Here is a 25,267-nt window from a genome sequence, read left to right as displayed (position 1 = left end):
GAACCACTTCAATGCCTGTTGGTAAATTTATTAACATTTATTAAGTAAAAATATTTCACTTAAGGCAATATAAAACATCAAAAGAAAATATTATGCAAGAGAAAAACTAAATAACATGTTCTTATTACACATTGTTTTATTGATGAGCTTCCAAATCCTCTATTCTATTTGAATTCTGTTTGAACTGAGTTTTCGGGGTATAATTATTTTTATTTATTTAGAGAGTCTTTGGGTATTTAGGACATACCTTTAGTAACTGGTTTGTTTTAAACTTCTAACTTGAAACATTATACCCAGGTTCTGATTTTAGTGGTCCTATTACATCATACATGAGTTATTTTATTGTAGGAAAGAAACGAAGGAGATGGAAGAGCCTTCTCTGTGGAGTGCTTAGCTTTCTACATTAGGAAGACCCACCCGGGCCACACTGGTCAGCAGTGCTTTGGCCTCTTCCAACCCAGTGAAGTAGAATTAGTGAGTCCATTCTGGGAGTTTGTGTAAATGCACAGTACCCAGTTAAAAGCACGCAGGTGTTCTAGAAAGTTCTGGAATGTTCTCAGAGGTTGTGGGGAGAAGTTCCAGAGAGGAGTGTGGCTCAAATCAGGGACTCTGGTGTTACAACCAACTAGTCCTCCCAGTCGATGCTGATCGGGCCACCAGTAAGCACATGGCTCTGCAGGCCCTCCAAGCCCTCTCCTTCCTCTGCTGAACGCCGAACTCGCCGGTGGCAACCCTGGGCACAACGGGAACGCTGGTCCAGCATCCCACAGACAAGAACCCGGCAGTGCAGGAACACTTCCTGAAAAGGTGATAATGAGCCTCATTAAATAAAAATAGATGCCACTGCCAGGCTCAGTGGCGCACACCTGTAGTCCCAGCAGCTTGGGAGCTGAGGCAGGAGGATGGCAAGTTCAAAGCCAGCCCCAGCAATGGCAAGGTGCTGAGCAACTGTCTCTAAGTAAAATACAAAATAGGGCTGGGGATGTGGCTCAGTGGTCAAATGCCCCTGAGTTCAATCCCTGGTCCCCCCACCCCCACCCCCCCAAAAAAAGAAAAGAAAACAGATGCCACTGTGAGGGACCCATAGAAGCCAGACATAACACTAAATGTCCACAAATGTCATCTCAGTCCTAATAGGACACTCTGAGCTAGACATGACCCCGTCCCTATTTTACTGAGACTTAATAAGAAACTTTTCCAGTTAACATATTTGATAATGTGGTGAAGTTGGAATTTGAGTCACATGGAATATTTAAAACCCGCACCAGTAACTTCTGTTTTTGGCTGGGGCAGAAGAGAGTTTTGTGAAGCAACATCTCATTTTTCACATCAAGGTCTGGGAAAAACACTGGCTCCTGCGCTTCTTTGGTGACCTAAGACTTCTCTATAAGAAGCTGCCTGAGGCTCACTGCCTAGAGGAGGAGGGGATGAGGATTAGGCACCACTTCAACAGGCCTTCAGGAAGGACAGGGACACACATACAGGAGGCATGAGAAAGAATGGCACCTTCTGACTTCCTTTATTCTATCTATCTGTCTGTCTATCTATCTATCTATCCATCCCTCCCTCCCTCCATCCATACTGGGGGTTGAACCTAGGGCATTTAACTGAGCTACATCTCCAGCCCTTTCTATGTTTTTAATTTTGAAATAGAGTCTGGCCTTGCTGAGGCTGGCCTTGAACTTGTGATTCTCCTGCCTCAGCCTCCAGAGCTGCTGAGATTATAGCTGTGAAACACCACACCTGGCCCTCTGGCTTCCTTTAGCTTAAAGACTTCAACAACTGTAATGATGACAAAAAAATTCCATGTTGTCACACTAAAGCCTTTTTGGTATATACTTTTCTAACCTTTATCCCTGTGTGTGTGTGTATGTGTGTGTGTGTGTGTGTGTGTGTGTGTGTGTGTGTATATATATATATTTTTTTTAATGTAGCATATTCAATATGCACATAAAAATCCCTGACACTTTTCATGTCTGCTTTTCTCATCTTTATCATTTTAATAACTGCTTAATATTGAATTAAATTTATATACCCTCAGCTTAGTTTGTGGACTTCCTTCCTTCCTTAAAATGATGTTCTATAAACACAACCAACCAACAAACCCCTTTGTTTTGGTTTTGTCTTTGAGAAACTGCCAGAATGAGAATTTTTAGATAAAAGAATATGATGATTTAATGGTTATAATTACACATTATCAGATAACTTTCCAGAAAGTGTGCCAATTTGTTGGGCCATTGTATACTTCTCCTTATAACCAAGTGTTTTAATTTGTAATTTTTATAGATTTGATACATATAAAGTGGTGTCTTGCAATTGGCATTCTAGGTACTGTTTTCACTTCCGATTTCCCTATCTGCTCTGGGAGTTTCCTGTCCACCTCCTTTGCCTGTAGTTGACCACACACTGGTTTCTTCATCCACATCTGATCCCCAGATTTCAAACTACCATCCTATAGTATATTCTCTTTGAAGAAGCACAGTTACTGGCACTTGTGACATGCATGGAGGTGTTAAGCTTCTTGGTGGCCAGTTTCCCTGTATTTTCTCAGGGGTCTTAGAATATCACACACTGGGACACCAAAAAGGAAGCTCAGATCTGGGGTGACAAGATAAAAGTGTTCGGCTCACCTTGTGGTCTTTGCCCACAAACTTGAAGACGGGGACCTGGAAGTGCTTGGCGAGGTGATCCCGGGATGAGTACTGCTTCACCGAGTCATCTGAGACGCAGCTGGAAGTAGCACAGACAGCACGTAAGACGGGAGCATTTCCACAGAGTTGGAAAAACAATCCTGCCAACACATCTGGCCCAGGGGGAGGAAAGTGGGTGGAGCGGGCTGGGTTGCACTCAGCTTTTTGAGAATGAAGGAAAAATGTCATTCCCTTCCTGTGGAGGCCTCCGCAGGCAAGCCCTGCTCGCGCTGAGTGAGTCTGACCGTACCTTTGTCTGATGAGCCTACAAATGGGCCCTGCATTTCCTGGGGGGTGAATATGTTTAAGTATTAGCAACATGAATAACATTTATTTCAAAAAGACACCAACCACTAAAGGGGATACAAAAGTGAACACATGCCAGGCACGGTAGCTCACGCCTATAATCGCAGCAGCTCGGGAGGCTGAAGCAGGAGGATGAAAGCCAGCCTCAGCAAAAGCGAAGTTCTAAGCAACTCAGTGAGACCCTGTCTCTAAATAAAATACAAAATAGGGCTGGAGATGTGACTCAGTGGCCGAGTAGCCCTGACTTCAATTCCTGCTATGTCCCCTCCAAAAAAAGTGAACATGGCATAATCCAAGCATCAAAAAACTGGTACATATTTAACTTAGGGAATAACTACTGGGGAGAAGTCATTCACCTCAAGTTGTCTTAATTCCTCTTCTTCTAAATGTCATGATAAACTTCAAGGTGAAGGGCTTGGGAGTTTACCTCAGGCTTAGCTGGGGAAAAGATGTGTGACTGATGCTCCCTGTCATGGTTTTAGTCACATCTTTAGATGAGCATTTTCTCCTGCAGGCCAAGGATCACCTTTGTATTGCTTGTTCCTTTCTAAATGCTAAAGGGACCCTTTTTTTCCTGGGCATAGTTGCCTTTTAATGGGTGTCTCATAGTTTGATACCAGGCCAATAAAAAAGTGGGTATCAGAAACAAAAGTCTATGAAATAAGGTTCCAGCTCCATATACTTAAGGACTGTGATCTAGTTCATTATTAACTACTGTTTTGCTGCTGTTGAAAAATTTCATACTGTTGTTGAAAATAAGGAATCTCGACTTATATTACTACTGGTACCTTATTCCACCAAGTTGGAGAGGATCTAAACAGATGATCTGGTTTCTGCTGTTTCTTATATCTATTCATTTTTATTTTTTCAAGGTAAAGGTAATTTCCACCTTCTTCCAGTTATGTTGTAAGTACTGTTTGCACACCTAAACCATGCAAGACCCTTTGCTGAGTGCTGCAGAGGACATGAAAATGAGCAATGCTGGGGCTGGGCTGTAGCTCCATATCATTGGGTTTGATCCCCAGCACCACAAAAAAATAAATATAAAAAGGAGTAATATTAGCAGGCATGATGGTGCAGGCCTGTAATCCCAGAGAATCCTGAAGCAGGAGGATCATAAGTCCAAGGTCAACCTCAGTAACTTAATGAGGCCCTGAGCAACTTAGCAAAATCCTGTCTGAAAATAAAAATAAAAATAGATAAATGATAAAAAGGATCAGGGCGGTGGCTCAGTGGTAAAGTGGTTCAGGGTTCACTCCCCAGTACTTAAAAAAAAAAAAAAAAAGCCCTTGCTAGCCTAGTGTCTAGATATCTAGGTTAACAATAGTAATACTAAATATTGAAATCATGCTTTTCATTTAAATGCCCTCAGCATCTTCCATTTGTTTATATAAAATATTATTATCCTTGGGCTGGGTTTGTGGCTCAGTGGCAGAGCACTTGCACCTCACATATGAGGCCCTGGGTTCAATCCTCAGCACCACATAAAAATAAATAAATAAAATAAAGGTGTTGTGTTCATCTACAACTAAAAAATTTTTTAAAAATATCATTATCCTTATTTAAAAGAGAAAATGATATTATAAGATATCATATAACAGAATAGAATCCAGGACAAATTTCTACTCTTGACTTACTGTTTGCTATGATTACAGAATACCAGTTCTGACAACTCCAAGTTCATATCCTAAAAGAAAGTGATATAGGATAAGCCAAAATAGTTATTTACGAAAATGTTATTCAACACTTGACTTTAGAATCCAATGTTTCTTTTTCTAAATTCACTTTCTAATCATATTTTTCTTAGACTAGCATTAAATTGTCTTGCCTTCTCGGAGGGTGTACCAACTAAAATCAGTGGGAAGTGAATTGGACATGCTCCTCCTCAGGAGATAACTGGCCTGATTTAAATGTAAGCTAAAGGCAATGAATAATTTTTAAAATGATTATCACCAAATAATTCATGAATAGAAGTAAAGTGCAGTATGTTTATTTTTGGTTTGTGAACTAGCCCCAAATTACTGGTATGCTCATTTATAATTCTCTTAACAAATATTTAATGATGCCCCCTCCCACCAATTCTGCTAAGCATTGAGGAAGAAAGAAAGGGAAAGAAGGCTTTTAGCTCACCATGGGACACAGAGGGGAAGGCTTCAAGGAGAAAGTAAACCCCTGCTCAATCTTGAAGGGCCAAAAAAAATCAGATAGAAGAAAAGGTGGGGCCAAGGAAACAGCAGTGCCACATCAGGAGGCGACAAGGAATGCCAGTGTGAATTGCCAGTAATTCCATCTGGCAGAAGCAGGAATTGGAAGAGGCCAAGGTCAGAGGCTGAGGGCTGCAGCCCCGCTGACTAGGGTTATTTCCCCATCTATCCCTCTTATCCCTATGATGGTGCTATTCGCCTGCCTACCATATGGGTTTTCAATTCTCACATTTGCCCTTTTCTTTTGATACACACACACACACACACACACACACAGACACACACACACATATATTCTCTCTTATATTTGCTAAGGGTTAGAAAAATAAATAGGGTAAATTCTTAGAACTGTATAAAACAAAAAGTCTAAATAACAAATATATAAGCAAATTTCACAGATATTATTATTATTTTTTTTAAAGGTAAAGCATTCTTTTTTTAAAAAAAAAAAATAAACTTTTTTATTTATTTACTTTTATGTGGTGCTGAGGATTGAACCCAGGGCCCCGCACATGCTTTTAGGGCGTGTGAAATGTTCATGATGTTGATTACAGGAATGGTTTCACAGCGTTTATGCTGGAACCTAACAAACTATAGTCTTTAAACATGTCCACTCATTGTCGTTGAAGAACACTCCATTAAGGCAGTTAAAGAAAATTAAAAAGGAGCAAAAGTCCTCCTTAATCAGCACTAAGTGTGCGACGAGAGAGAGAGAGAGAGAGAGAGAGAGAGAGAGAGAGAGAGAGAAAAGAAAAAAATGATGTTTCTGCTTTTCATTTTAAAACTTTCTGGGAATCACTTAAGTATGACAAGAAATCCAAAGGGCTACAGATCCCCTCCACCACAGACCCCGTCATGACTGACCTCCCAAGGCTGCTCAGAATGATGAATTGTCCCTGTTGTGAAAATGAGCCAACAAGGCTGCAGGAATCTGAGGCTGAAAGCCCTCCTGGAAAACAACTAAATTTACCCACCAAAGGTAAGAAGGAGACATTAAAACATTATGAGGAGGGCTGGGATGAGATCATATTTTTCTCTCCAATGAATTCTCAGGGGACTTTGTGGAGCTGAGGTTTTCGAGGGGTGGGTAGGAAGCCATTTTCCTGGTCCAGGGCTGGAATTAAGACAACAAGAGTAGCAGAGAGAGAGGCCTGGGTTGGGTGTTGCTTTTTTAAAATAAGTTTCTCAGTTGATCCTAATAAGCACCAAGGGTTGAAAAAATCACTGTGCAAGGGATTGACAGCAGCAGGTGAAGGCTGTGGTGAGAGATGAGAAGATGCTAAAGCAAATTAGAAACTTCCAAGAGCCTGCAGGCCAATAGTACAGGGAAGAACCCGGGGCTCACTTGTGTGGCACTTACTGGACCATTCCCAGGCTGGGCAGCAGCAGCTCCTGACCCCGTGTGACACTTGTCCCAACTGACATTTAGAAGGAGGAAGAAACTCATGAGATAACATTGTGAGTTTGAGATGTGATTGTAATTTTCCAGGGAAGAGTAGACAATGGTTGTTAGCATTCAGATTTTCAGTGATACCTCAACATACCTACAGCACTCACTAAGGATCCTCAGGAGGATCCTTATTAAGAGAGGAGTCTACTCTTGCAGCTTTGAGACAGGCAAGGACCAGAATGGGGGCAAAATGGAGGATACACTGTCAGGCCTTAATTCATAATCTGTTACTAACTATCTCTTCCTACTGCCCCCTGCCCATTGCAGTGTGTTTTCTTACCCTCTTGTTCTTTTTTAAAATACATTTATTTAATTTATTTATATTTATGTGGTGCTGAGGATCAACCCCAGTGCTCAGCATGTGCTAGGTAAGTGCTCTGCGGCTGAGCCACGACCCCAGCCCTAACCCTCCAATTCTTAAACCAACCACAGGGACCAGGCGTAGGATGGCACCAAGACAGGTCCCTTCCTTGGTTAGCAGGCAGCCTGAATTTTTCTCTCCCTTCCTGCTGTTCCCCTATCCTTGAATTAAAACTCCAAATTCTTGCCTGTGTGTTCTTGCTCTTGGGCTTCATTTCATTTCTTTTGACTTTGGGTGGAAAGTTCCTGGCTCCTGTGTCAGCTTCACCTCCTCTTGCCCATGTGATCTCAGCCACCCCAACAGGCTCAGCACCCACCTCACAGACACCCAGCCTCCTCTGATCCTACAGTCCCAGCTATCAACGGAGCTGTTCCCTGTCTTCCTTCTAGTCTTGACCTTGTTCCTGAGCCTGATACACATATCCAGCTGCCCACTGACCTGGCCCTCCTAGGTATCCTGCAGGTATTAAAAATGGAAAATTATTCAATATACTATTTTGTTCCATCAAATTCGATATTTATATTTCCAAATTGCTTTTCTGCATGTTGTTTTGGTACCAGTTAGTTACTTTGGAGTTCTTTCTTTCTTTCTTTCTTTTTTTTTTTTTTTGTACTAGGGATTGAACCCAGGGCACTTTACCACTGAGTCACATCCCCAACCCTTTTTATTTTTATTTTGAGACCGGATCTCACTAAGTTACTGAGGCTGGCTGAACCTGTGATCCTCCTGCTTCAGCCTCCCGAGCCACTGGGATTACAGGCGTGTGACACGGCGCCCAATATCATTTTGTGCTCTCCTTTCTTTCACATGTCTTCACCTCCAAGATGTTAATAAAGGGCTCCTGAACTAATAAAAATCTGGTGACAGCCTGGACTGCTGGAGCAGTGGGGCGCATAGTTACCCGTCCTGGATCAGGTAGTACTTGAGGATCTCGTCGACCTTGGCGGTGGGGGTGGCAAAGCAGCTCTCCACCAGGCTCTCCAGGCCGCTCACGTGCACCAGGGGCTCGATGCCAAAGTAGAGGGAGTCGCGAAGTTTGAGGATGGGCAGAGCCTCCCGGTACGGCTCTTCAAACTCATTGTCCTTGAAGATCTCCAGGGTGAACGGGAAGATGCCGTGGTTCCGGCTCATGATTTCCAGGGGGGAGTTCCGAAGGTTGGGAACGTATCCTTCAGAGATGGTGTACAGGCGGGGAAACTCGCAGGTCACCGGGATCAGCAGTTTGCTGGTCCGTATGATGATGTCCCCACTGCTCCCTGGGGTCTGCTTGGGTAGACCTGTCACCAGGTTGCTGGCCACGATTTTGTCATTCACCACCTGAGCCAGGCCAGGGCAAGGAGAGGAAGAGATTTTGTTTATTTCTACAGAGATGTCCTCCCCCGCCCCCTTCTCACATTAGCTTTCTCCAAACATCTGTTTATATCAAAACACACCATTTGGTTGTCTGAACTGGAGGCTTTATTTTTTATAGCCCTATTAGTGTAACATCCTGACTGAGAGTTTTATGTGCTACTTCTTGATTAACGCACTCATTCCTTTGGAGCATTGCTCATAAAACCTGATGCATGTGGATTCAGCAAATTCCAAGCTCTGGTAATTTAGAAAAGGGTGGCATCTGCAAGTTATTTTTTCAGGAATTCTGGACCTGGCAATCCTGCTGCAGGCACAGCCTTGTGCAGGACTCATCCACGCCCAGGTGCAGGCACTCACGACAGCGCAGATGATTTTCAGATCTTCATCTCCAATGCCATCCTCTCTGCCATGCACCAGAGAGTGGTGCCAGCATGATGGCGGCATTTCCTTTGATCATCCACAGAAAGAATCCACACAACCTGCCTAAAGCGGGACCATGTGTGAACTCCTTGCCAGACAGGCAAGCTCCACCCGGTCACGGCTACCTCAGCACAGGCTTGAATATTCCCCTCTCTCAGACTTTTCTCATTGGTGCCCACCTAAAAGCTTCTTTCTTGTCCTCTGCTTCTGAGTGAGTCCTGCACACATTTCCACCCTAATCCAAGTCCCACTTGTCCCCTTACGGGACTCCTAGAGTCCCTGTCATCTATCTCACAGTTCATCTCTTATTTATATTTTATATGTTGTCATCTCAGGGCAGCTGCACAAGTTCCTATGAGATAGGCCTCTTATTTCAATGCCTCTCAGACTTGCTGGCATAGGACTGTGTGAAATATTTGGATGAAAGTATAAACCTTTTACCTCCACCTGCTTCGATACTTGAACTCATTCACCACATCACAAATGAACCATCATCTCAATTAGTCACTTTCTTCAAATAAAATGACTTCTCAAAGAGGATATAGCCAGCTTCCTAGTGCCACCAGTGCTGATACACGCAGGAAAATACCTGCATGTATGGGAGACAGAGGGCTATTTGAGAACAGGAATGGCAGAACTCTTAATTCCATATTCTCACCATGACAGCACCATAGCACGTGTTCAATAATGTGTTTGTTAATTGAATGACATAGGTGTTTGGGGCTCAGCTCTTTTGCGTGGAGATGTCTCATCTATGACACAAGCCCTACTGTATCCCTCTGCCAACCACCCCCCAAGAAACCAGCTTTTGGCATTTTCCCAAGTGCCCACAGGGGGGAACCTACATCGACCACGGTGCCACATGTCTTGAGGGAGAAGACGATGTTGACGTGGGTGCCATTGGACACTCCTCGGCAGGAGGTGTTGGTCAGGAAGAGTTCCAGGCCACCGACCAGCTCCCTGGGGACGCTCACTTCAATGGCACTCGACTTGCACAACACAGGGACTGCATGAAAGAGGGCTGCTGTTAAAACCGTGACCCAGCTGGGCTTGGTGGCACACACCTGCAATCCCAGAGGCTTGGGAGGCAGAGACAGGAGGATCACAGGTTCAAAGCCAGCCTCAGCAATTTAGCAAAGCCCCAAGCAACTTAGCAACACCATTTATTTGTCTCAAAGAGCTGGGGAGGTGGCTCAGTGGTTAAGTGCTCCTGGGTTCAATACCTGGTACATAAATAAATAAAACCTGAATTGGGAGAAAAGATAAGGAAGGTTTCTGGGGAAAAAATGATGTCCATGTCACCTGCTCTGAAATCAACAAAGTTCAAAACAAGTTGGTGAATAAAACCAGGATTCTTAACTACCAAGGTCATGGCCAAGTAATGCTCCTGAAATATATTGTTCCTCAAAATAGGAAATATCATATTCAAGTGTAATTTCAGCAAACATTTGGTTCAATATGTGGCATAACTCCATAAGTGAAACACCTAGAGGGTTAGCTTTTAGCACCAACATAATTTACTGGCAAAACAGAAAAGCACTGCTTTGATACAGGCTTAAATGACACAATGACTCTGGTTTGATTTTACTGTTAATTATTGCCCCATAAAATAGAGGTAATAAACACAGTATTAGTGCATTTGAGAAAGGGTTCCAAATTGTCCCTGTGTTGCTCAGTAAACCATAAACTCTGACTGTAAACTCCACTTCAGCTTAATATTAAAAAGATTACTTTTCCTCAACATTTCTGTGTTTATTTCTCCAAATCCTACAAATAGTTAATGGGTATTATCAGAATCCAATATGTGAAGACACACCAGAACAACAGGAAATATATTAAAAAAAAGAAATAGATGCTAATTATTTGCTAGATTAAAAAATTAATATTCTGGACATTAAGAAGTAAATTTTCCGATAATAGTTCCCAGAGAACTGTGGATGGGAGAAGAACCTACTCTGTGGGGTGGGTTCAACTTAGATTCGACTCTATTATCTGTTAGAAAAGAGAGCTGCATTGATGTCTTCAACTTCCAAATGTGTAGCTGTATTATTAGGCATAAAAATTAGAAAAAAAATCAAAGGGAAACAGCAAAGGAAAGTCTGCTCTTGGAAAATCTTTTCCTAGAGATCTTTTTTTTGGAAAGCTTCCTGAATGACGACCCAGACACACAACCGCTCAAAGGGCTGTGTCCTGAAAGATGAGAATCTGACACACTTGAGGAGGGAGCCCAGAGGAGGAGGAAGTCTAAATCAGAGCAGAGGTCAAGCCTGCCCATGTACTACCTTGGCAAGTGTGGTTATCCTCAGATAGCACTAAGCCCCGGGGACATTCGCACTGGTAGCCCTTCTCCAACCCAAGGCAAGTATGGCTGCAGCCACCATTGTTATTATGGCATCCTTCAATGTCTGCAGTAGAAACAGAGAAAGGAAACGTTAGGTAATCCTCTTCTCTAAGGAGCCTGGCACTGAGACATGTAGGTAAACTCACAAAAAAAAACTGTTTATTAATGTTATAACTACAAAGAGCAATCTTGCAATATCCACAGCTCTATTCTCTTAAGCTGGCCAGGAATTTCGTAGAATATCCTTCAATTTGGTTTTGTCTATGGGTTGGGGATGTAGCTCAGTGGTAGAGCCCTTGCCCAGCATGTACAATGAACTCAATCCCTGGGTTCCATCCTGAGTATTGAAGAAAAAAAGAAGATGGTTTTGTCTGATGTGTTTCTCACATCATGGTTAGTCATGGTTACAGTAAAGGTATGAATTGTAGAAGTAAGATCCAAAAGTTCTTTTTTTAATTGCTGTAACATTTAATATACCCAATTTGAAATTTTTGGGGTGTCACAGGGTATAAATTCAACTAGGCCAGTGAAGTGGATTTGAGTTGCTGTGGGTTGGCTGGATCATGCTCCCTCTCCTAGAATCTCTAGGGACAAGAGCATTGGGGGTAAAGGACCTTGGTCTGACACTACATTATAAAAGTGAGGCCTGGAAGCTGAGGACATGTCTCAGTGGTAGAGTGCTTGCCTAGCAGGCACAAGCCCTGGGTGAAATTCCCAGCACTGAAAAAAAAAAGTCCTGGAAATATACTAAATCCTTTCAACCAAACTGATGTTGATATTTCTCATGGTTTAGATATGACGTATTCCCCCAAAAGCTCATGTGTGAAGCAATGCAAGAAACAATTGGGTTATGAGAACCTTTACCTAAGCAGTGCATTAATCCCCTTAGGGGTGAACTGTAGGGAGTATAGGCAGAGGGGTGTGTGGCTGGAGGGGTGGGTCACTGTGGGTGTGCATTTGGGGCTTATCTTTTGTCCTGATGAGGAGAGCTGGCTCTCTGTTTCCAGGTGCCATGTCCCCAGCTGCCTTCCTTTGCCATATGCTTCTGCCATGGTGTTCTGCCTCACTTCGAGCCCCAAGAAAAGGAGTCAGCCATCTATGGACTGAGACCTCTGGAACCACGAGTCCTCAAATAAACTTTTCCTCCTCTAATTGTTCTTGTCAGGTCTTTTAGTCAACGGCAGCAAGAGAGCTGACTAAAACAACGTTTCTCTTATGAGGTGTTTTTAAAAAAATCTCTTTTAATGTTTTGCATTTTAAAAATAGACAAAAAGAAAAAATGCTCAGTTGAAAACTGGAGAAACTACCTTGCGATTTTAAACTTAGAGGAAAATAACTTTTGTGGACATTATCTTCTAGGTTAAGGGTTGTCAAAGTCTATTCTGTGATGTGCTGTTATATATAAAGTTTTATTGGCAAACAACTATGCCCAATTTAAAAAAAAAAAAAAAAAAAAACCTATTGTCTATGGCAGCTTTCTCCCTACCAGACCAGAGTTGAGTAGTTCTGACTGATTCTGTATGGTCCATAGAGTCTAAAATATTTAATATCGTCTTTACAGAAAAAAAATCGCTGACCCCTGTTCTAAGTTAAGATAATCGAAAGAAATGTTTCAAATTATCTGAGAAGCACAGGGAAAGATGTAAACTGATTTATAGGTATAAATAAAACTATTAGTTTGATGATGGTTTAGAAAAATTAATTCTTTAGAACATGAGTAAATTAACTTGGAATAAATCAATTTTTGTGAAACTGTATAGAGAAAATAAATTTGCAATGAATTAATCTTTGCAAAACTTAAAAGGTATTTTAAGTTTATAAATCTGCATAATTTAAAAGAATATAAGCACTGTTTATGGTCTTTTGAAATAGCTGAAATTTTTGTAACTGTGGAAGAAAGCATAAAATATGTTACAAGATATGAAAATCAACATTAGTAGGAACTTTTTCCCCCCAAAATGACCTTTTTCCTATTTTTAGACAACTTCTAATGTTTTATTTATACTGGAGACTGAACTCAAGGCCTCATAAATGCTAGGCAAGTGCTCTACTACTGACCAAATTACCTTTCTTAAATCATTTTATTTCTCTGAGTTGTAATTTCAATATTTGTAAGACGAAGGGGGTTACCCTAAAATATTCATTTGGGATACTTTCAGGCCTAAAAATGCAAAGCAAAAAATAAACTGAAAATCTGAATTGCCTTAAAGGATTTAAATCTCTCAAGAAGATATACCAAAGTGTTTAAAACGGGCATATCTAGCAAGGGGAGTTGTAGATCATTTTAATTATCTCCCTTTTACTCCTCCATATTTTTCCTACACTTTTACAATAAAACAAAACAATAATAATTACTTTAAAACTTAAAAGGGCTGTTCATTGTTTTAAAAATAAAATTATTTAATAGTCCCACTAAAGAAGCAAATATTTAGACTATCACTAAAATGTAAGGGTTACAAATAGGCATATTAATTCTGAAGTGTGACTCATAAATAATTTTTATCTTTTGCTAAAATATTTTTCAGTTATGGTTATTAGGTTTTAGGATTATAGAAGATTAACTGTATAGTTCCAATAAAGTGCTCATGAATAATTACAGATGTTCCTCATGGACCACTTCATGAATATTCAAATATGCACAAAATATGGCATAAAATAATTAAGATTTAGGGAGAATTTAGGACATTATCCTTACTCAATAAAATTTTAAGTACATTTAGTCTTGTTATAAGGGATAGCAGTTTAATATTTCAATTATATTCCCTTAGTTAATAAGTAAACTTTGTTGCATGAAATACATTTTGGGCACTAGCCATAATTTTTTCTTCTGGGTTAGTATTTTGTTGTTTTGAATGTAGCAAGAATGAAGTGAATTCTTGTAAGCAGTACCACAGCTCTATTAATCTACAAATTTAATTATTCTTGGGACAAGTCATATATCCTCTGTAAATAACAACTAAGCCATTTATTGCTCCATCCACACTCTCTGCTAACAGTGTCTTGAGAATTCAGATTTATGAAAGCAGAAGTAATGAAATTTTAGCTGTGATCATTTACAAAAGTAAATGTGCCTTTGAGAAGGGAAGTATGTAAGTCTCACATAACAACAGATTGTCAAAATATCACACGGCATCCCATAAATATGTATAATTATTTTCAATATAAGAAATAATAGATAATTCTCATTTCAATTTTTTGATATGCATTATTAGGATTTTTTACTTTGTCATATAACCTGTACACAGCATCTCTGCTGTTGAAATTAGGTCGTTTTATTTATTTCCAAAAGTCATATTAATCTCCAGTAAAACGGAAGCATACAGGGAGGAAATGGCTTCATGTGGCCAGTTTTCTGAATTCCAAGACAGTAAGGATCACCTGTGGAATCTGTTAAATGCGGGAACTCCCAGGCCCCATCCCAGCCCTGCAGGAGGAGGCCTGCTGGGGGCTGGTGGGTTCTCAGCAGCAGGGAAGGCTGAGAAGCAGCCTCTGAGCCCTTTCTCATGCTCCTCGCCTCCACTGGTTTGCTACTCCAGGTGTGCTCCTTGGACCAGAAGCACAGGCGTCACCTACAAGTTATTCAGAAATGCAACATCGTGACCTGATCCCAGACCTACTGAATCACACTTGAGCAAAATCCTCTGCAATTTATGGGCACATTCAAGTCTGAGAAACATGAAATACCTTACTTCCGTTTCCCCGGTAAAAACGTAGCTTCCTTGCAAAATTCCCTCCTGTCAAATCCTGGAGTAAAACCCATCACTGGATTCTGTCCACAGCAGCAGCACCCCCCATGGTAAGGAGCTTCTTTGGTCAGTTCTGCACACGGCCAAAGGGTTTCTCTCCTCTAAGGCCCAGGCAGCTCCCCCGGGCCCTGTCCTCGATCACTCTCACCTTCGCAAGTCTTGCCGTCCTTTCTTAGCACGCGGCCAGTCCCACACTCACAGCGATAGGAGTTTTTGAGGTTCACGCAGATCTCGCTGCAGCCACCATTGTTGTGCTCACATTCATTTTCATCTGTGGAATAGAAACCGCACCGTTTGCACGTTGCTGGGCTCTGTGATCTGGTCCCCAGCTCCTGGCAGAATCTCCAGGACCATCATCTCTGATGCACAACCCCACCCAGCACTGTGGTCCTCCCTCATCACCTCTATCAACCTGGTCTCCCCAACCAAGTCCTTCTTTCATCTGTCCTCTGCTGAGGGGAAGGTGTCTAATTACTCGCCAACTTCTTCCTCATAATGGAAAAACTATGGGGAAATGAAGTGGCTTTTGTGTCCTGAACACACCTACTATTTGTGTTGGTATATTGCACTTTTTCCCATGAGTTCCTGAAAAGCTGCCAATTGTGTTTTAAATCATGAAATTGTGCTTTAAATCAGTGCAGAAGAAAACACCCAAGTCTTCTGTGGCAACTTGATCAGAACTGCCCTCCAAATCCATCTTTAAAATTGGAAAAGTCTTACATTATACTTGAGCAATGATCGTTAACCTCTCAAAGATTCCAATGAAAGATATCGACTTTTACCACACACCAAAGAAAAAGCTCCGCTGGTAACAAATGCCTACCCCTTCCTTCTTCTAAGACAGGAAGCTTTTGCATGGCCCCCAGGAAAAACAGACCTGGATGCAGGACAGAAGACAGGGACTAGGGTGTAAACACTCTCTAAGTAACAGGAGGCATGGCCTTGGCCCAGGAAAGGAGATGAGCTGAAACTGAAATGCTGCTAAGTCCAGGACCTCAGAAAAGGTATCCCCCTGCTAGGGTTAGAGTGTGGTTTAAGCGTATCGACTCAAAGGCGTGTTGGAAGCTTGGTTCCTGGTGTGCCAAGGTTAAGAGGCAGGGCCTAGTGGGAGATTATTAAGTCACTGGGGCACTGCCCTTGGAAGGGATTAATGTGGTTCCTATGGGACCTCAGTTGCTCCCTGGCTTCTTGTCTTTGCCGTGTGATTTCTCCCTCTTGCACATGTTCCTGCCATGATGCCATTTGCCATGAGGCCTTCCCCAGAACTGGGCCAATGCCAGCACCATGCCCTTGAACCTCCAGAACTGTGAGCTAAATAAACCTCTTTTCTTTGTACGTTACCCAGCTTTGGGTATCTCCTCACAGAAACAGAAAATGGACTAATACATCTCTCAATGAAATCAAAGGTAGAAGAACTTTGCCAAGTAGCCAAGAGAAGCAATAAGGAGAGTCTCTGCCTGAGGCTTTAAGGGAGAAAATTCTTCACAAACAATGGAAACCCAAAGTCAGTGCTCTGCTATTTTTGAAGAATGGATTTCTACTTCCCACATGCTGTGAGGATCTTGAAGCCAAGAGACTTGTAAGCTTTGGCCTGGCCTGGTAAAGCTTCTGTGAGCCTGGCAGGGCACATGAAAAACTGCTCTGTAGTAGACTTCCTCAAACCAGGGGAGGAGAGTGGAGAGCCACCAAAGAATAATTACAACAGAATATGGGTTTGCCATAAAATACTACGAATGATATACCATGAAAAATAGTAGGCAAGATAACAGGACACTTTGCTGGGTGTGGTGGCACACACCTGTAATCCCAGTGAGTTGGGAGGCTAAGGCAGGAAGACTGCAAGTCTGAGACCAGCCTCAGCAATTTAGTGAGGCCTTCAACAACTTAGCCAGACCCTAAGATACAATAAAAAATAAAAAGGGCTGGGGGTGTGGCTCAGTGGTAAAGAGCCCTTGGGTTCAATTCCCAGTACAAAAATAAATAAGTAAGTAAATAAATAATAACAGGAAACTTTGAACCAGAGATAACAGAGTAATCCAGAAACCTATGACACAAGTTTTTTTTTTTTTTTTTTTTTTTTTTTGTACCAGGGACTGAACTCAAGGGCACTTAACCACTGAGCAACATTTCCGGCCCCTTTTTGTATTTTATTAGAGATGGAGTCTTGTTGCGTTGCTTAGGGCCTTGCTTAATTGCTGAGGCTGGCCTTGAACTTGAGATCCTCCTACCTCAGCCTCCTGAACCAAGCCGCTGGAATTACAGGCAAGCACCACCATGCACGGCACAAGTATTTTTAAAAAATGTCCAAAGATAAAAGAAAAGGATAGTAACCAAAATAGATGTTTAAAAAGACAAGACAGAATCAAAACCAAATCAACACATAAAAGTTGTAGAAGTGAAACATATGGTCAGAAGAGGAAAATCTTAAGAGGACCTCCTCTTTTCCACCTTCATTGTACTGCCTTTGAGGTCTGTGGGCAGAGGCCAGCAGCTTCCCTGGGTATGGATGTGGCTACACTTGGGCTTGGTCTCCTTAGAGGCCTCTGTTCCAAGCCTGGAACACTTACCTTGGGACTGATTTTTTTTTTTTTTTATTGTTGATAGTCCTTTATTTATTTTATGTGGTGCTGAGAATCAAACCCAGTGCCTCACACATGCCAGGCAAGTGCACTACCACTGAGCCCCAGCCCCAGCCCTAGGGACTGATTTTTTTAATATGAGGGAGAACTAAATTTCTACTTATGTAGGCCATTGTCACTTGGGGTTGATTGTTAATTACAGCCAGTTACTCCGTGTACCATGAATCCCTTCCTAAGGTGCACCCCAGAGAAAATCTCCCCTAGGGCACAAGGCAGGGTTCTCATGTTAATTCTAGGAACACAAAGCAATCCTATCCAGTACAGCATTGTGGGTATAAGCATAAAGGATGAAAGCCTCAAAAACTGGGGCCAGAAGAACCCATGCTGACTTCAAAACATTGATTTTCCCTGGAGGGCCAGGGCTGAGGAGGAACTGGGACAGAGTGCATGACTTCCATGTGCAAAATTATACTTATATATTTTTTTAAAAAAGGAAGCAATATTTAAGTCTGGGTACGGGTGTGTCTGTTATATTATTTTCTTACAGTCTTCTCTCTGCTGAAAAAAATATGTTATGTTATATTATATTGTTTATTTATTTTTTCATTGTTGGATACCAAAAATTGAACTCAGGGACACTTAGCCCCTGAGCCATGTCCCCAGCCCTGTTTTGTATTTTATTTAGAGACAGTATCTCACTGAGTTGCTTAGTGCCTCACTTTTGCTGAGGCTGGCTTTGAACTCATGATCCTCCTGCCTCAGCTTCCCGAGCAGCTGGGTTTACAGGCATGCGCCAGTGCAACTGGAAAAAATTATGTAATTTAAAATAAGTAATTAAAATTCTTACATTTAAAACAAATGTTTTTTAATTTTTTAGTTTTCAGCGGACACAACATCTTTGTATGTGGTGCTGAGGATCGAACCCAGCGCCACACGCATCCCAGGCGAGCGTGCTACCTCTTGAGCCACATCCCCAGCCCCTTAAAACAAACTTTTAAAAATTAAATTAAACTAAATATTTGATAACAAATTTTGTTATGGAAACTAAATAAGTTTTGTTAACCGGAAACTAAATAAAAACTAAAATTGACATGTGCACATGAACCCAAAACTCTGCCTATTATTTAGGTGATTCATGATCTCTCTGCAGCCTACAGGCCCCAGGTAGGCACTTGGGACTTTGATGGGCAAAGATGCCCCAGACACATTGTTAAGGATGAGATGTGTGGGCTGGGGTTGTGGCTCAGCGAGGTAGAGCATCCGTCTAGCATGTGTGAGGTGCTGGGCTTGATTCTCAGCACCACATAAAAATAAATAAAATAAAATAAAGGCATTGTGTCCAACTTAAAAAAAAAAGATGCTAGGCTAAAACAAACATATTTATTTGTATTTTAATATCTGCCTGAAGAAACCCTGGAAGCATAAGAAAATAATACAAGTTTTTTTGGAATACACTGTGAAATGAATTTATAGCACATTTCCATTTGAATGCCAAATTTTCATCGGAAATATTTAATCTGTATTTATAGTTAGTAAATACAGATAAAATTTATAGTTACTCAAGTTGTCCCAGACACTTTTGGATTTCCAATGACTAAACCAAACATAGGTTTTTAAATTAAAATAAATCTATAATTCCCATCTCAGTCACCCCAGCAACATTTCAGGTCCCACATAGCCACAGGGGCTAGGGGCTACTATAGCAGCTGAATTCCAAACTGTTGCTAATCACAGCATAAATTTGACTTGAGCTTTAGTCCTGAGCTAGAAAGGCAAACACCAGAAACACACTGGGAAAATGATGGAGCTCTGGGGCAGGGAGAGATTTTGATTGACCCCTTCAATCCCAACAGCCTGTTTCTCCCTCCTGATAGTTTCTTACCAAAGCACGTCTGGCCATCAGGGCCCAGCACGGTTCCAGGAGAGCACGTGCACTCGCTGGTGTCCAAGCAGCTGCCATGGCAGTCCTCATCACAGATGTCATAAAAATCTATGGAAGGATAAAATCACCCTTGTGAGAGGTGACGACTGGAATGCACTCTCTCTTTCTCTGTCTTTGTACTAGGGATTGAACCCAGGGGTGTTTTATCACTGAGCCACATCCCCAGCCCTGTTTTATATTTTATTTAGAGACAGGGTCTCTCTAAGTTGCTTTAGGTCCTCCCTAAATTGCTGAGGCTGGCTTTGAACTTGCAATCCTCCTGCCTCAGCCTCCCGAGCTGCTGGAGTTACAGGCGTGTGCCACCACCGAAGCACGCTCACTCTGGAAGGAGTCAGGAAGCAGCCATGGGCACAAGTTCCCAACCACCATCAAGGAAGTTCTCCTGGCTCAGGGTTTTTATAACTCAAAGGAAAGAGTGCTCAGGGCGCTTCTGTCATTTAGATCAATGACTCCCAATTTCAGTCAGGCCTGTGGGTGGCCACAGGTTTTCTGCAAATCTAAAATGCCACCGAGCATGAGTTATAGACCAAGTAAATATTAAGTCCTACTCTGTACTTTTAAAAACGTATATGGGGCTGGAGATGTAGCTTGCCTAGCATGTGCAAAGCCCCTGGTTCCATCCCCCAACACAGCAAATTTTTAAAAGGTACAAAGATTTTGATGGTATTAATAACACAGAAATTCACTTAAAAATATTACTGACCTCAAGGGGCTTCTTCCCAGTATATATCATTTTAACAAATCAACGGATGCTAAGTACAACGCTGCCGTATGGAGGTCTGAACATCTATCTGTTGATTGATCAGCCGACCTACACAGACACCTTTAAAAGGGTCCTCCATACTCAGAAAGGTCGGAAGTCCACCATTTCAATGACCTAAATCAACATTTCATTTTCTGATGTTTTGTTTGAAGGGAATAAAGACAAAATGAACCAGAACTGTTCAAAGTCATGGTTCCTTTCCCTTCCTATTTCTTTCAGGAATTTTTCAGAAATTCGAGGAATAGATCTCAAACATCACAATCTGGGCCAGGCTTGGTGGCATGTTCATTCCTATAATCCCAGTGACTCAGGAGGCTGAGGCAGGAGGACTATAAATTCGAGACCAGCCTGGATACTTAGCGAGTCCCCATCTCTAAAGGAAGGGGAGGGAAAGGGGAGGGAAGGAAGGTCACACTATGGAGGTATCTTTGGTCTCAGATCAGCCATTGTTCATTTCAGACATTGCTGTCACCATGACTGGATTTCCTGTGGCACCTTCCTCTCTGTCTCCAATTTGGCCTTGTTGGGGAGGAAAAAGCAGCCGGGGCAGTACTCACGCCCACAGTAGACGTGGAAGCAGACGCTGGGCTTGGCCAGACGGTACACAAAGTAGCCTCCTGAGCAAGCCTTGACCTCCACCGTGGTGTTCCACAGGCAGCAGTTCTCTTTGAAGCTGGCACAGGCCTGGCGTTGCACAATGCCGTCGCCTTCTAGGGGGTGGCTCCCATTGAGCCAGACAGGCGCGTGGGTCCCACAGTGGTTTTCTGGTATGCAGAAGGTGGGCATGGCATCCCCTGCCATGCCCGTGAAGCGGTACCACTCCCCATCCACATGGTTGTCACACAGAGGTGGCCCTTGAGCCTCATCAAGCCTGTGGTCTGTGTTCCTCCAGGGCTCATTCAGACTGATGTAAGCCGAACAAGGATCTAGGGCTGGGAAGGAAAAGGGTACCTCAGAGCCACCTAGTGATGTTTCAGAGTAGTCCCAACCGCCCAAGTCCACCTTACTGGACTCACATTAAATAAATAAATAATACATTTGTTCATTTGTTCATTTACATGTGGTGCTGAGGTTTGAACCCAGTGCCTCACATGTGCCAGGCAAGCACTCTGCCACTGAGCCACAACCCCAGCCCCATGGACTCACATTTTGACTTTTTTTGAATTCAAGAAAAAAATTGTCTGAAGTCCCCTAAAGTAACTATTTATGATTCCTCAACTTGATTTAAAAATGCTTCACACATTCATAGATTTGCAACATTATTTCAAACTATGTGAGTGTTAGGTCAAACTATGCTTTTTGTGGGGGAGGTAGTACTGAGCTTTGAACTCAGGGGCACTGGACCACTTAGCCACATCCCCAGCCCTATTTTGCATTTTATTAAAGACAGGGTCTCACTGAGTTGCTAAGTGCCTTGCTGTTGCTTGGCTGGTTTTGAACTCAAATCCTCCTGCTCAGCCTCCTGAGTTGCTGGGATTACAGGTGAACGCCACCTGCAGGCGCGAAGTATGCTTTTTATCCAGAATCGTCATTTGATGGAAGGATAATCTTTCAGATAGGGGAGGGTAGAATTCTACTCAGTGAACTTTGCCATGGTAAGACCATATTTTGAGCACTGTGTTCACATCTGGAGGATTTTTTTTTAATGAATTGACTAATTTGACTAATTTGTCCAGAGGAAGTTGACCAGTTCTAGAAGAGGGCCTGGAGAATAAGCTGGGAACTACAGTGTGGGGAAAAAAGAAGATTGAAGAAACAGCAGTTTTAAAAAATCTGGAACTGTCTTATGGAAGAGGAATTAGGTATTTTATTACAATAACAAACAGTTATGGGATAGCACATTTCAGCTCAGCTATCCAGAAAGGAGAGGCTGTATTGCAGTGTTTTTTGGAAATTAAAAAAAAAAAAAATTGGATGGTCATGTGTAAAAAAGATTATAGATACAATTTTGCATTAGTGGAAATTTGACTTTGATAAAGAATGTGCTAAGAACACTTCAGTGAAAAGGAAAAGGCTTTAGGCACATATCAGATGCTCTGAAATACACAGTGTACTGGCAAGTGGTTCCCACAGATAATGTGACAGTTTGGGACAAAAAATAAGTGGGATATTGCGTTTTCTGGAAATAACACATTTGCAGAATTGCAGATGGCAGGAACAACTTTCTCTTTAAAATGTCCCTGAGGTATTGCAACAGAGCCCTAGATTATAGTTTAATGTCCCTGGAGGCTAAGAAATGTCCTTAGATTCTCTTCCTTTTAAAAACCGAGGAAAAGAAAAAAAAAAAAAAAAAAAAAAAAGAAGACAACAACACACACCCAGGAAAAACAAAACAAAACAACAACAACAACAACAAAAAACAGTGGGTTAAGAATGTAGCTTAGTGGTAGAGCCCTTGCCTGGCATGCACAAGGTCCTGGGTTCAACTCCTTTTGCCTGCTCTCTTGCCAAGCAAGATTTCCAGAGCAAATTTATAGGTGATTACAAATTCATAGAAATATCTCACTCAGTTCCCTCGCTGTAATTTTATAAGAAATGGTTAGACACTCAACCTTTAATGGCTTCTACAGAAATTCTCATAATGACTATTCCATGATTTATAAAGTTTTCCCTTAAAGTGAACTGTGATTTCCTGAGCTGCTAAAAGTGCACTTCCTTTCCTGTGGTAGGGTAATTGTGGCATGAAAAGAAATTTACCCACTATCTTCTGTAAAATAAAATCTATTTATCTATCTCACTCGTGGGTTTTTTGTTTTTTTGTTTTTTTCTGGGGATTGAGCGCAGGGGCCCTTTCCCACTGTGCTGCATCCCCAGCCCTTTTTATTTTGAGACAGGGCCTCGCTAAATTGCTGAGGCTGCCTTTTCTCAGCCTCCCGAGTGACGGTGATCACCGGCGAGCGCCACTGCGCCCAGCCACCCTTTCTAACATAAACTTTTCCATCCCCTTTGAAGACAATAATTCAGCCCTCTAATAATCTGGCCGCCGGTGTTAAATCCCTCAATTCTTTTTCGAGTTTTCAGCCTCAATTCGGAGCCACAATTCGGTGTTTTGCATACCGATCCTCAATGGGGTGCAGACTCCTCAGCGGGAGGCCTCCGGAGGGACGGCCCGGGGCTGCCTCCCGCGCGGGAGTCGGGCTCCAGGCAGCCCCCGCCTCCCCGCGCTTCTCCGGAGAAGCCCCGCCGAGGGCGCACGGGCAGGCGGGGCCCGGGGTGTGCTACCCCAGGCAGCCGGGCGAAAGCGTCCCCCCCCCATAGGTCCGGAAGCCCTGGCCCTTGTCCCTCTCCCTCCCTCCCAGTCCCCACCTATCCCCCGCAGCCTCCCCTCCCCCTCCCCTGTCCTTTCCAGCCTCTTCCCCGGGTCTCCGGGCGCTTCCCCTCTCCACTAGGAAAAGCGGCCCCTGCAGCCCCAAAGGTCCCCCCTACACCTGGCTTCTGGCATTGAGTCCAGCATCCTAGAAGCGCTGGGGTGAGGGTCGGGGGTCTGGAAAGGGTGTGGGGATGAGGGGAGGACAGGGGAGGTGCCAGAGGGAGGGTAGACCAGGAGGGGGGAAGGAAAGAGGGAGCTGCTGCGTGGCGCCCTTTAGTTATTGACAGCAGACCCCGCGTTTAACGACAGGGAGCTCAAGTCTATTCGGAGGGACATTTTTGGATTTACAGAATAAGTGAGAAGAGTTCCCATATACCCTGCAGCCAGTTTCCATCACACATACACAACGCTCTCACGTGGTGCGGTGCCTTTTTCGCTATTAATGAATCACTGAGAACCCCTTATTAACTCCAGTCCATATATATTTTTTTCCAGATTTCCTTATTTTCTACCTACATCTTTCCCTGTTCAGGATCCCATCCAGGATACTACACTAATTTCAGTTACACACCCAGCCCTTTTTATTTTTTTTATTTTGAGACAGGGTCCACTAAGTTCTTAGGGCCTTGCTAACTTGTTCAAATCTAGATTTTAATGTGTATCCTTAAAGATGCCGGGGCAAGGCACAAGTGACCTCAAAGAAATAAATCATTGTGGAATACTGAGCTACACAAGAGTGCCAAGGAGGTTGGTTCTCTCCATCCCACCTCCTGCCTTCTCTTCCAGTTAGAACTCATGTTATTGGAGAAAGAAATAAGGGAGAATTCTGTCAGTAGCTGGAACTGAGACTTTCCCTTGCCTAGCTGGCTAATTTGGGGCCAAGTCTGAAGACAGAGGCAGTTTTAAGAGATGCTTAGTCTGTGCAAAAAGTCCTATGTATTTTCAAAGGTCAGGACTAATGAGTTTGTCTTATCCAGATCTGTGCCCTTCAGAGAACAGAGCATTCAGTCTCTTGCATTCATTAAAGGAAAATTCTATCCTCAAATCTAAAAATATTTTTTTTTACTCTTCAAGTTAGAACTATAAAAGTGCCTAGAAAACAGAGATCATAATTCCTCTTACATAAATGCCAATAAATAATTAGTTCATGGAGAAGTATTGGAGACCGCAGGCCCATGAGAATTCTGGGTGCCCAAGCAAGAGGCTAATGGAACATGTAACAGAAAGTCTCGGAAAGTAAATTTTCACAGATTATGAGTGACTTTTCTGACATGATTCTAGAAACAGTATTTGAGGCGCTGGAATCTAGTTCTTAACAACCTGTACACAATAGCAAATTGCAACAACGAAAAGTACATTGTGCCAACTTCTTGACACCAAACTCACCCAGGGAGGACAGCGAGATGACTGTGATGAAGAGGCAGGTGAACAGCAAGACCTGAGGCATCTTTCTGGATGGAGGGCCAGAAACAGACTGGAAAGTCCTCTTGGTACCAGTTTTCCTTTGTCCCCTTTTCAATCACATTTTTTTTTTTTTTAAGACTTCTAAGTTCTTCTGAAGAAAGACTATCACAGTCTGGGCTGGGGCCTTATCGGAGGAAGAGGATGAGGATGACTGGGATAAGGTGTCCATTGCTCTGGCCTTGACCCCAGATTGAAGCTCTGCTTTACGCTGTCAACAGGGTCACTTTATTGATATTTTTCTTGAGGGGGAGAAAAACACAACCCTCACGTCCCTCATCCTCCTATTGTTTTCTCTCAAGAATTCCCTGCAATGAAACCTCCAGGATCTTATCCAGAGG

General features: G+C 42.6%; 1 protein-coding gene across 1 annotated transcript; it reads right to left on the bottom strand.

Moving 5' to 3' along the window:
* Positions 1–90: 90 nt before the first annotated feature.
* OIT3 (oncoprotein induced transcript 3) lies at positions 91–24,939 on the bottom strand. The gene is made up of 9 exons (XM_081268647.1): positions 24,852–24,939; positions 20,713–21,087; positions 19,333–19,440; positions 15,020–15,142; positions 11,067–11,189; positions 9,630–9,790; positions 7,913–8,328; positions 2,631–2,730; positions 91–799 (listed from the first exon to the last, which is right to left on the bottom strand). The coding sequence occupies exons 1-9, from the start codon at positions 24,910–24,912 to the stop codon at positions 626–628; spliced, it is 1,641 nt and encodes a 546-aa protein (XP_081124773.1). The 5' UTR covers positions 24,913–24,939; the 3' UTR covers positions 91–625.
* Between the last annotated feature and the right edge of the window lie 328 nt (positions 24,940–25,267).

Source organism: Spermophilus citellus (assembly GCF_964194105.1).
Source record: "Spermophilus citellus genome assembly, chromosome: 15".
Lineage (NCBI taxonomy): Eukaryota > Metazoa > Chordata > Mammalia > Rodentia > Sciuridae > Spermophilus > Spermophilus citellus.
The sequence above is the reverse complement of the archived record's forward strand: the minus strand, read 5'-3'. Positions and strand labels throughout refer to the sequence as shown.